At 42.7% G+C, this 13230-nt stretch overlaps 1 protein-coding gene across 2 annotated transcripts in view; it reads right to left on the minus strand.

The window, feature by feature from the left end:
• The window catches only part of LOC101174441 (zinc fingers and homeoboxes protein 2), a 149033-nt gene that overhangs the window by 14332 nt on the left and 121471 nt on the right, over positions 1–13230 (minus strand). For both annotated transcript variants that reach the window (XM_078955109.1, XM_023960308.2), the window contains one exon: positions 805–4085. In XM_078955109.1, the coding sequence (XP_078811235.1) occupies positions 805–3764 (2960 nt within the window). In that variant the 5' untranslated portion in view covers positions 3765–4085. The remainder of the gene's footprint in view (positions 1–804; positions 4086–13230) is intronic.

Genomic DNA, 13230 nt, shown 5'->3' on the forward strand with positions numbered 1-13230 from the left:
TCTTCTACAGAATCAAAAGAAGCTCAATCATTTTATGATTTTTAAAGCGCAAAGTTAATAGCATAAAATCATACAGAACACGAGGGGGTCACAAGTGGAACTTTTCTTTTTTGAAATTAAAAAAAAGAAAGAAAAAAAAATACTCTGTAGAGTGTGAACATGGAGACTATCAGCAAGAACTCTATTAAAAACAGGAACTATTTTACCTTTAGAGATCAAAATAAACATTTCCTCAATTCAAATCTCATCTTCGCTGACGGCTGTCTGTGTGACAGCTCTGGATCCAGCTTTGTTTATGTACATCAATGGCTTTACAGATTACAGAGCAGCCAGACGAACTCCAATGTGCTGTCAGTGCAGGTTCACACCCAGACTGAGGAGAACTCGGGACCGACTCCAGGGATAAATAAAACGCTTCTTCAAATTATTGTGCAGATATTGGTTTCCAACCTAACCGCCGTTTTATCTGGTCAAACACGTCCCAAGCTGCTTGTGACGGGAAGGGAGACTAAATAAAGTCATCTATCTTTGTAGATTAATGCCTTCAAAACAAAAATAATGCAGCTGCTATGAAACCATGGCTTCCCATGGGGGGGGGGGCTGGATTTCATTTTAGAAATGATCAGAAAGAGTCTGTATATTGCACAGAAGAAAAAACATCTGGGAAAACCTTAGAGTCAGGAGTATAAAGCAGCTACATCAGGATAGTGTAAGTTGAAAATGTTGTCTAACTCAAATGATGATAAATTAACAAGATCTATCGATTTAGAAAGATACATGCAAAAGAAAAGACAGTTCATGTACCTGCCAGCAAACCGGTCTTGGAGCTCAGCGTGCTGCTGACTGCTGAAGTGCTTGTAACGCTGGTCCATGAGCCAGCCCAACTCCATCTCCAGCACCTTACTGCTGTTGTTCGTGACGGCTCCGTCCTGGCAGGCTTGTATGATGCTGGATGGAGTGTTCTCAAGGGCACTTACAGGCTGCCCCTGCACACCATTTAATCCATTTTTATGAAAAAGCTCTTTCAGCTCCACACTGCTGCTCTGCAGCCGTGTGTCAGTGAACCAGCGGCTAAGTTCCGTGCGAGGCAGGCCCATTTGACCCTCCAGCTGGCTAAACTCCTCAAGGGAAGGCCACTGAGTTTGAGGAAAATCGTCCTTAAGGAGTGCCAGGGATTGGCTTTCTGGAGGCACTAAACAGGAATTCGGTTTGGGAATAGAGGGCAGAACGGCACCAGGAGGTGCTGGTGGAGGAGGACTTTTGACACTGCCCAAGGTCGTGCTTGTTTTGTGAATCCCATTCAATTGCAGAGTTCGGTGCTGCTGACTAAGTTTGTTCTCACTTATGCCAGCAGTACCACCAATGCCGACCCTCTTTGTGCCCATGGAGTTCAGGAGGGCCTGCTCCAGATTATCCCGCAACGCACGCCGCTCCCCAAACCAACTTTCGATTTCCTGATGGGACAAGCCCGTAGTAACTGCCAGATTGTCTACATCACTTTGTGTAGGAAAGCTGTTTCCCAAGAAACTTTCCTCCAAGATCTTCAGTTGTTTTGCTGTTTTACCTTTCATCCTCTCAAGCAAAGGGAATTGAGTCATCACTGAGGACTTCTGCTGAAAATCTGGCTTCCGAGTTACTGGTGTGTCACCGTTGTCCAAATGCACAATTCCATTGTTATTACCACAGGACAACTGACCGTGGGTCCATTTCCCATCCAAATGCGAAGTCCCATTGGCCTCTGCCAGAAGACTGGGGACTTTGTCTCCTCTGGGGTAGTTAGCTTTGAGATCTACACCTTGTGGCTCTTTTAGTTTACTGACATCTGCAGGAAACCCCTGAATCTGCGAGGGAGTTTTAGATGGAGTACGAATGGACTGGATAATAGGTGGCCTTCTTATCTGTGAATTATTAGGTGGGGGAGAGTTTGGTAGAGTCAAATCAGAAGCTGGCAAAGTGTGGGGATTGGCGTGCTTTTCTTTGGAAGAGAGGGGTGCAGTGCGGGGAATCAACAATGAGTTTTTAAATGGAGGGGCACAGATTGGTGGAGGGGCTATCATTGGCCTTGTTAAAGACTCTGGAAAGACTATTGATGGGAGAGAGACAACTGGTTTTGTTTTGGTGTTTCCAACTACAGAGAGACTCTTTCCCTTCGATGATGAAGAAGGCGTTGAAGAGGACGATGGAGGTGGCATTAAAGGCACAGCAATAGATTGCCTCTTCATCTCTGCATTGACCAAAGGAGTAGTTGCACCTCTCCTTGCCTCCATACGAACAGGAGGTGTGGCCATCTGAAAGCGGTCTTTTTGAGGGGGAGGCGGTGGAGGAGGAGCCATTAGGACCTTATCTTTAGGGTCACCGGGATGCGGAGCAACTGCCATTATGGGCCGCTTTGATTCAGGGCCACAGACGGATGTTAGGTGTGTGGGCAGGGAACGCTTTAGGGTACGACTGGAACCATTGACGATTCCTGTAGAGGAGTACGTAGTGGTGACTACACTGGACCCATTTAACGCATGTGTTCGTACATGACTGGGACACTCAACTGTTGTGTAGACAATTGGCTGCTTGGACGATTTGGAAGATGACTCAGAAATGGGGCTTGAAGGTAAAACTGTGAATGTGTGATGGGCAGGAGGAATTGAACCATTGAACATTTTCTTCCTGGCTTCTTCCACCTCCTCTGGGGACCAAGTGATGCCTTGTTTCAGCCGTTGGGTGGTAAACCACACTTTGATTTGCTCCTCCGGGTGCTTGGAGGCAGCTGTAAGCCATGACAGCTCAGCGTGTGTCGGGTATGGAAACTTATTAAAGGAAGTGATTAATGTCAGGTTGTCATCTAAAGAAGGGTTATATTTGGTAGTGTTCAGTGGAACGGCTATTTTTGGTACAGAATTGAAGTTCGGTGGACGCTGGAGCATTGGAGAAACATGGGAAAGCCCTTGGAGCATGGTGGGTTCAGGGATGATGACTGTTCCGTTGATGTTCACGGCTGTGATTTGATTCGGTTGCATCAAGCTGTCCAGCCGGCTTTTCGGTTCACTTCCTCCAAAGAGCGATTGTACACTACCCGGGCTTTTCACCGCGGTAGATACGCATGGTGCAAACACAGAGGTGCTGTCTTTTTCATTTGTCGTCGCGCATTCAGCTGAATTGTCTCTGCCTTCGATTGTCTGCTCTAAGATAGTCTGATTGTTCATTTTTACCCTCTTGAACTTGAAGTTAGTCTCACCTGGGTGCTGGCTCTCATTATGTTCTGTAAGTGAGTCAAACTTCTTGGTGTTGAAGTTGCACACAGCACAGAGGTACATTGGATTTAGAATGACATTAGGGTGGTAAGAGTCCACGTGTCCTTTAAAGTCATTAAGGTTTTGTGTCAAAAATGGGCAATATTTGCACTCATAACCTTTTGCCGGCTTTTTCTGAGACACTTGGTCAGATTCCGTTTCTCCCTTGTCTTTCATCCCTCTGGCTTGTACTTCTTCAATGACTGGGGGTTGCAGTCCTTTACCAAACTCTTCATGGAGAGAAGGCTCAGGGTGCCCATTTTCCGCCTGTTGCAAACATGTCTGCTGGTCTGATTTCACTTGCTGGGGGTTTCCCCCCTTTTCTGTAGATCCTGATGATTCAGATTGTTCTTTCTCTGTCAGAACTTTGCCTGACGATCCTTGCAAGCCTGTCACCTCCTCTGGGTCGTCCTGCTCATCAGGCAGGTCGCTGATGACCCTGACCATGCAAGGGTTGGAGGACTTTCTACGGCTGGACATGATGAGCGCTGCTGGTAGTGATGCTGCTGGTGTTGCGGATTGCTTCGATGATGTTGCAGGTTTTGGCAATTGCTGCTGGTGGCCGTGGACGTCAGCGTGTCGGTTTCGGAGAGAAACTTACAGGGGTGGATCGTCGTTAATGCGTGTGGACACTGGTAGGTGGTTGGAGTTGGAGTCTCCAGCGTGTGAGAGGGAGGGCGAGAACCGGCTGATGGCGCAGGCCCGCGACCGGTTGTGCAGTGGCGTCTCCCGCTCACTGGCAGTGTCAGCTACTAACCTGGGCGTCATGGGAGGGCATCACAGACAGCAGAGGTGCTCAATCTAAAAAGAAAACATAGAGAAAGAAGAGTAAATAAGATGATTGTCTGATTGTGGTCACCTTAGAACTGATTTGAACAAGTCCGCTTCTAAATTTTTAAGTGTTTGTTATGTGAATTTCTGCTACTCTAAATAAATCAAAGGACATGAAAAAAGCCAGAAGAGCAATGACAGATGGAGCACAATAAGTAACCAGTACTTCAGCAGATGCAAATCTTTCTTCAAAGACTTCTTCCTCCTTTAAGGAGAAAACCAAGAATACAAACTAGAAACAAAAAAAACAATTAGCTTAGGTCTCATTAGTAAAATATTAGGTATTCTGATATATATTTTAGAGTATTCTGCAGAATTCTTTAGAGCAAGTTGATGAAATACTTTATGCTCCCTATGCAACAACTCATCTTGTAAGGTAGAAATAAAAAGTAAAAAAAAGTAGGACTGGTAAGATCTATTCATACTTTTTAAATGGTCATTTGAGAATGCGGCTTAATTCTGCCGTATGTCTCAACATAGAGGCATGTGGAATGGGGGAGGACTGTATCTAGGAAAAAAAGCTATCCATCTTATGTGGTTCATGCAGTGTCCAAATGTAGCAGAAACATGAAGTGTAAGTTAGTACAGACATTACATGTGTACATGTGGCTGTGTATCTGCAAGGTATTTTCCTGTGCATGAGCGTGCAAGCCTTATGTGTGCACTTTAAAGGGCCTATATCATGCTATATCAACTTTTTTGAGCTTTTAAGTGGATTTATAAAGTTCAGTCCTCACAAAAAACACAACCCCAAAGTGGTATTTTGCTCCATTAACGGATCTCTGAGAATTCCTCTAAAAACCTGCACTCTGAGCACCAGCCCATCCAATCCACAAAAGCAAGTGGGTTCTCACATTGTGATGTCACAAAGTGCGGAACCGCCCCTTCCAGGAAGAGTCTGCGCTGCCAGCCCCGCCCCCAGGCCAACACACACACACACTTTCTCCATGTAGCTAGTGGTGATCGGCAAAAACACTTTCGTTTTATCTGCACTAATGCACATCCATATTTGCAAACGTTTGGATGTCCTGGGCGAAACGTTGACACGCTGCCAAGGACGGCTCTAGGTTGATATCATGAAATGGCGGCACCCCTAAGGGCAAAACCGATGCCTCAGAGATCGAGTCGTCTTACGTCCGGTTAGGAAAAAAGGCTGTGTAAATAAGTCATATTTCTAAAAAAAAAAAAAAAAACATTCTTAAGTGTGCCTGTATATATTATCATATATATGGATATAGTTTACTCTGAAAGGCTTGAGAACAGCATGATGTAGGCCCTTTACAGAACACAACACGGCTTTTAGAGTTAAAATACAGAGTACACTGACATGTGTCCATAAGTAAGTACCCACATATCTACAGTCCCTGAGTTAAAACTTGTGATGTGGTGCAAGAACAAAACACCTTTGTGAAGTTTTTAGTTTCATCACAATGTCATATCTGCCAGTTAGACTGTATATTCACTCATCTGTTCCTGAGCTTAAAGCTATAGTTCCTGATGTGACACATTTGATGCCATGACACCTTCACCTGTTCCAGGTAGGCTCTTCACATGTTTTGGAAGTGGGTTTATGGGAACAACTGACTCTACAGAGAGTTGGCGATTCCTGAGCACCATTCTAACTGGTATCTGCTGACCCCAGACCGGTTCTGTGGCTGAGTAACAATTGTTGTCAGGTTGTCATAATGCCACTGACAGTTGAACGTAGATTATTAAGTAGCGAGAACATTTTTTCAATGACTGGACTTGTTGTCTGGGAGCATCCTGTCACCGTTCTCTTTAATTCACTGAGAGGAGCCCGTTCTTTCATAAACGCTTGTAAAAGCCTGATTTTGTGCACCTGGTGCCATTGGGGGGACTGGAACACCTGAATTCTGCTATTTGAATGGATGAGTAAATATTTCAGAGTGTCTAAGTTTAAGGTGAAGTCAGCCTGAATAAATGTTGGAAACCTATACACTCCACAACTCTCCCATTTTACTTTTTTATTAACACGGTTGGGGAAGAGAAACGAAAAGGATATTGAAGAATAAAAGAAAATCAGATTTTTTCCTTGTTCTGACTTGCTGGAAAGCTGAAGAAAAAAGTCCCCCCCACCCAAAAAAAGAAGCCCTGAAGAATAGCTTATAAAGAATGGTGTTTATTTGTCCAGAGTTCGGAACACTGACTTCATGCAATCAGTGACTTCAAAGATGTCTGAAAAAATGTATTAAGATGTGATTATTTGATTCATGGTTATGTGAATTTGCCCAATTTCATTTCAGCCCCAGATAAAGGAGCCTTTACATATTAGCTTACACAAGAGCTGTCATTTCTGAAGCCCTCATCTAGTTTAGATCTGAATCCCATAAAATCAAATCAGCGAGTTTACAGTGGCAGCCCCTATCAATGCCATTACTGGGATTTGAATGTGCTCTTGTAATCAGAAACTAAAAGGTGGTCTCGGGCAGACAGCTTTCCCAGGCTGCTTCAGACAAAAGTTGCATTTTCTCCAACTTATTTTGATCATTTCCTTGCGAAGACTACCAATTCAGAAAAGATTACTGTGTTTTTCTGTGGCATGCAGGTCTGAGAGAAAATCAAAGAGATGAATTTAAGGTAGTTACGGTCCATGAAGAGTATATCATCATGAGCGGTTGTAATTAGTCTGGAACTCCACATTCAATATAAAATTCCTCAGCACCGATCGAGCCAAAGGACCTTCTCTTTACTCCAACACCCAAACCGGATTTCTGTGTCGGCGTTTCGCTAAAACATCAGTGGCCCTTTAGGTCTAATCAGGCGCTGAAAAATGACAGCATTCTTTGACAAAGGCAGGAGGCCAGGAGTTAAAGATGAAGGAAATTTGATTGACAAGAGGGAGCAAAATGGCATTCTGAAAATTCTAAAAAAGTTACGCCACATAATGAGGACACGCTGTTCCAGGCCAATCACGCGCTAAAGCAACACATTTGACGACTCCGCTGAAACTACAAAAGACAAAAAAAGAATAAGTCTCCAAACTCCAAACCCCATTAAAAAGACATTAGCAGTCTTTCATAGATTCGGGCAAAGACAACTTCACAGGATAATTACCCTGTAATCGTGTAATGAGAGAGAAGCAGTGATGAGATCTCCTGACAGCCATCATCTGTACAATGGAACAGAGAAAGCAAGGTACAAACAAATACGGAGGCGAAGAAGAAGAGGTTGTGAGGGGGTGACAGGTAGGCATCAATATGGGAATAGTGGGGCTAAGAAGCACAAATATGAAAGAAAATAATGGAAACACCTCAAAAGCATTGGAAGGGAGGAGGAAAAGCGGTGAAAAGAGGGAATCACAGACAGTGGAGAAGCAGCCCACAGATAACGGAACGAAGAAAAAGTCTGACAACTTCCAAGTTAATAATAGAGAACAGGCGCAAAGCAGGGGCTGCTTTAACTAGGCCATGGCCTGGCAGACGCAGATGAGAGAAGGAATGGAGGGACGGCATATGGAGAAGAGGAAGGTAGAAGATGAGCAGGAGGAGGAAGAAAGAAAAACCCAAACCAGACTAGGAAGAAATCACTGAGAAAAAGCTTGTTATGTCAGGCAAAATGGTGGCCATAAAAAGAGTTCAAATCTAGAGTATCGGTGTCCGTTACACAGTTGAAGACTTGCTGACTTTTTGCCATGACCCAATATGCCAACATTTTTCAAACGTGTTGACTAATACTGATAACCTACAGAAAATCCAACCATTTTTAAAAATGTATTCATGATGCAACTCGAGGAATCTGTAAAAACAGGTGACTTGAGTCCGGGTTTCGGGGTTTAGTAACCACCGTAAGAGGCAGTGTCATCTCTGACAATAACTGCCACAAAAACACACCAGCTGAGGCTTTTCACTTGATCTGTGCACGCTCCGGCTGGAGGCATTCATCTTTTGGCAGGAATGCAGAACTCTGCATAACACCGGGAGCTGTGAGTGGATGTCAGGTGAGCTTCGGGTGGGGTGTCAAAATACTGACAGAAGCAGTGATCTAGAGGTGGTGCCTTCACTAACAAATCTATGGTCCATAGGTAAGACGGCTGCAGTCACGGATGTGTTAAAGTCAACTTTATGGGCAAACATATTCTATCTGCCTGTCCAGAAACTGCAGTTACCAATAACCAATTCCTGACTCCAAGTGGTGGAGTGTCCACCCTGAGACGGGAGGGTTGTAGGTTCAAATCCACTGTCAGGTCATACCAAAGACTAAAATAGGAACCAATGCCACCCCGGTTGACATTAAGACGAGGTTTACACCACCAACTGCCTCCTAAGCGTGACTTACTACCCCCCCCCCCCCACCCCCCCTTTTTATAAAAACCCATCCATCCTATCCTTTTTTTCAACAAAAAAAAACGTATTCCAAAGAAAAATTGAAGATCCCTTTCACATCTCCAGCTGGTCCAGAACGCTGCTGCTCAGGTTCTGGTTGGGGCGCGTAAGAGGGACCATGTCACCCCCATCCAGGGTCCCCTTTACTGGCAGCCTTTGAATTTTAGAGTTAAGATTCTTTTATCTTTGAAAATCTTTAAATATTCGTGCACCGCCGTACCACTCTGAGCTTCTCTGTCCCTTCACCCCAACCCGGTACGTCAAATCAGCTGATCGGCTGCTGCTGGAGGTACTGAGGTCAGAGAGGAAGCTCAGAGGGGGACGAGCGTTAGCCCTGAGCTTTGGCAGGCGCTGTCCATTTGAAAAAAAAAACACAGCATGAGACTCTGCTTTGCTGGTGTTGTTTTTATTGTTTGCTGTTGATTTTATCTTGAGATTTTTATGTTTTAATGACACTTATTTACACTTTTAGTGTTGTTTTTAATGTTTTGAGGTTTTTAATTTTGACATTTTAATGCACCATACTGACAAATAAATAAATAAAGTTAATTTACTTTAAGTTTACTGTATTTGAGATTGTTATGGAGCCTGCGTTATATCACTATTTAAAAAAAGTTTGTATATAAATATATTTATTTCACTTCAGTTGAATTCCAAATAGAACAGCATTTATTCTGTAAACCAACTAAATTTTGGTCTATAAAAATGTAACTAATCTACCTTAAAATTGAATTTTAGACTTGTAATATATATTTTTTTAGCAATAACATATGGAGTTGTCATCAAAAACCTTTTACAAATAAACAGATCGAGCTGCGGACAAAGCCCAAAAGTTGGAGTGATGTGTCTGTTGGATCTGTGGATTAATCAAACAGAGGTCAACATGAAGAAAGCCTGAATTAGAGATTCCAGCCAGAAAAGACGATTACGGTTAAAGTTTGAAAGATCAAAAACACAAGAAAAGAGACGGAGCTGCAGGCAAAAGCATTTATTTCAAGCAGGCAGTTTTGCTTTTTGCTTTTTTTTGTTGAGAAAAGAGATGCAGCTGCCAGCTCCAGCAAGAGAGATGGAAAAAACCCAAAAACAAATCCAGTGTGGTGTTTTGCTGCATCATTGCATCGGCCTTGAGAACTACGGGCCAACTTCTGACGCTGGGAGTCAGACGCTGCTTGGCTGCATCCCATTTTCTCGGGCTCAGCTCTCCTCCATGGATCCTTGTAATTACTTGTAAAGTATTTGTGTGCAGGGGATTGCGTGGAGCATAGTAGCACCCTAATTACAGAGGAAATAATAAAACTGCAGCAGTGCAAACAATGATGGGTGATTTGGTGTTTATTGCTTACGTTAAATCATCTAACTGACAGATATTAGAGGTGGGTATTAGTTAAGGGAAGATGAAACTTTCTGTACATTCAGACTAAAACAACTGGAAGAGGTTTTTGAGGCTTTTGAAAGACCAACACAAATAACTCCAGACCAGGATATGGAACCAGAACTGTAACACGGAAAGTGACACCAAAGTAATCTGAGCGGATCAGCGAGGTGAACCCGCGTTCACCGCAGGTTCCAGGCAGGAAAAAGATCCGATTTTCTCCTCCATCAAGGACAAAGAAATCCATCAGTTTTAACCACAGACTGCATCTAACCATCTATCAGACGACAGTGAAGGAACAAAACAGAGGGCACAAAAGGGTGTCGGCGAAGCTACGGAGCAACAGAGATGAAAAGGAAGGTAATGAGGAGATATCCTGGGGAATGAAATGACAAATTAGGAGGATGAGAAGCAGATTGGAAGGAGCCAAGTCTGCTAATGGGAGGGGTTAAAGACGTTTAGTGGAACAAGGGCAAACAGGAGGGGGCGAGTGCTAGGGGGAAGTTGACAAGCTTCAGTTTCCCTCAGAGGGCACCGAATGGAGAATCAGCCGGAGGTTTTCTTTTAAGTTGTTTTCACTCCTAAAAAGCACTTTAGACTTATATGAATATAAGTTTGAAATGTGGTGGCAGAGTAGTTTTGATCCTGTAAATGAGGTACAAAGAAACTTAAAGATGTCTAATAAAGTACTTCCACTGTGGCTGCCAGAAAAACCCAAGCAAGCCTTTTTCTGTTACCAGGTTTGATACAAACCAGGAAGTTGGAGTTCCTCAAATGACCACTAAAGGCTAGTGTCAGTCAGTACAATAAATCTTTGACTTCCACTTTAAAAAGCCAGATTTTACAGAAAAATACATGTATATGAAGTTTGGCATCAATTCTTTGCTTGGTTTTTTACTCACAACAAACTGGGGAAGCAGTTTGGCATTTTGGGGGCGTGTCTTTTTGACTGAGAAAATGGGTGGACCCAGCAAACCTCTTGGACCATTTTCAGCATAATGTTGAATCAGGCGGAGCAAATTCCAGTTCATGTTCCCGTCCCACTTCAGGCTTCATTTTCCACCGTTCAGAATCCCAAAGGTTTGTTTTTTTTGTTCAGTGTAAATATACACATGATTTAAAGTTAACCTCCTGTCACAATAGTATTTTCATTGACCTAATTCAATGATACAGTCCTTATATTAGGGATGTACCGAAAATGTGTGGCCAAAGCAGCAAAATCGTTTGGCTGAATACCAATTGATCACTAAATATCAAATGTGGATGTTACGTTTTTTTTTAAAATTATTTTTCTAAATATTGCATAAATAGCCACGATCAAATGGTAGACATTTTTCCCTGCACATTCGCTGCAAACAGTTCTTTTGTTGCTCTCAATCCATTTAAAATACCTCCACAATGCTGATATTTTCAAAAAACTTGCAAGATTATTGATGCACGTCCAGGAGAAATGGGCAAAGGAGTGAACATCGCCAAGGACGACAAAGAGAAAATGAAGGAGCTCTTTAAGACAAACCCGTTTAACCATTTAGTTCAGTTTAGAATTTGTAATTCCATGTCTTCATGGTTTTATGTCTACCGTACCATTACCGGTACAAAGCCCATTGAGACGACTGGTGTTGTGATTTTGGGCTACATCAATAAAATTCAATTGAAATTGAATTGAATTAGCAAAACTTTGTGTCATTGCGTAACACGCCACTCTTTGACCATACATTAACTCTCTTCCACAGAATGCAGAATGTGGCTTTCTTTTCCAAAATTCGTTGCGTGTGAGTATTTGTGTGTCGACACATTATCTGTATATTGTTTTTTTTTATATCTTTTTTTGTATCTAGTCCTCATAGGGGAGCAAATATGCAGAGTAGAATATTGTGTTTCTCAGAAGCCAACGTACAAGTCAACATTTACAGGAAAATTCAGATTTTATTTATTTAACTTTATACTACTATTTTACCCAAAAAGGTAAGTTTGCAAAGATCAATACAGTCTTCTACCCCACAAGATCCTAGAGCCTAACTCCACATTTTGTCCCTAAATTTGAAGGAAACCCACAACAATTTGAAGTCAAAGGTTTTGAAAAAGCCACTGGAGGCTATTTCAAAGCAAATTCCCACTGACTTCTGGGTTGAAAAGTTTATTTCTTTACAATTTCCCCAAAAAACGTGTGCAGCGTGATGTCAACAGTTTTTTCTATATCTTCACTCCTTTCTTTTATTTCATTATGCATTTGGAATATTAAATCCATTTCTGTCGTTTTATTTATGTTACAGGTCTGGTTTTGGATCAGCGGGTGGGGGGACCAGCAGGTGGACTCCGTAAAACTAACTTTATTTTGGTCACTGTGCCTCTATTCACCTCAAACTTTATGTGTTCAAAATCTTTTGGGTGACATCAGAGGTTGAGCGTCCAGTGTGTGAACGTCTAAAGTCAAGTCAAACGTGTCCTTTCATAACTTTAGCATATGTACCAAATCTAGTCCATATCAGATAATGATAACAAATCCAAATGACCCAGAGATGAATTAAAACTTTAAACATCTGATATATTTACCCAACCAGCCATTATGTATAGCCTCTTTGTCCCGACAACAGTAACAGGGGTCGCTGGAGTTTAGCTCTCTTAGGGCGAAAGCATGGTGTTCCCTGGACATGTTAGCATCTTTTATTATCTCTATGCGAGCAAAACAATGGATCCTTTCCACCACTCTCACAACCCTGATGCACAGCATGGCTAGAAGGCAGAACAGCAACGCGCTCGTGAATCCACAGCAAGAATCGCCCGGGACCAAACCAGGAACTGAAAGTATCGCGGTCGCCTTCTTTTAAGATCAGTGTTGCTCAGAAACTAAAAGTGTTCGGCTTTCCAGGTCCTCGTGACCCGACTCCTCAGGCGCACAGTGATTATAAAGCAAAAAAAAACCTCAATAAAAAAAAACGAGAAGTGCCTGCCACACATGTGTGTGCGCGTATGAATGTAAGTCTGTGTAAACACTAAATGATTGATCAAAGGATGCTTTGTGTGGGCACCTCGTGGTGCTAATGCATCATTAACACAGCTGGTAGTATGACCCAGCTCTTGTGAGAGTGCCAGGCTATTTCCAGACGCTTCTCTTATGCTTATAGTGATCCAAATCTCCCCGGTGTTACATAACAATTCAGTGCAACGGCCTGCATGGACACCAGAACTGCTTTCACTTCAGGTTATTCTGACAAGAAAGAAAATGGTAGTTTTCATCTGACAAGAATAATCAACCAGTTGAGTCCGTTAGAATAAACCAATGTATTGGCTTTTTTTCAAATGTGAAAATGTCACTAAAACCAATAGGAACGTTCTTCTCTACGATGCAATGCCATCTTTTAACAATTGTGTGAGGATAAATGGCCACAAAGGTCCTGCC

This window comes from Oryzias latipes, chromosome 11, assembly GCF_053564925.1.
Source record: "Oryzias latipes strain Hd-rR chromosome 11, Olatipes_Hd-rR_3.1".
Taxonomy (NCBI): Eukaryota; Metazoa; Chordata; class Actinopteri; order Beloniformes; family Adrianichthyidae; genus Oryzias; species Oryzias latipes.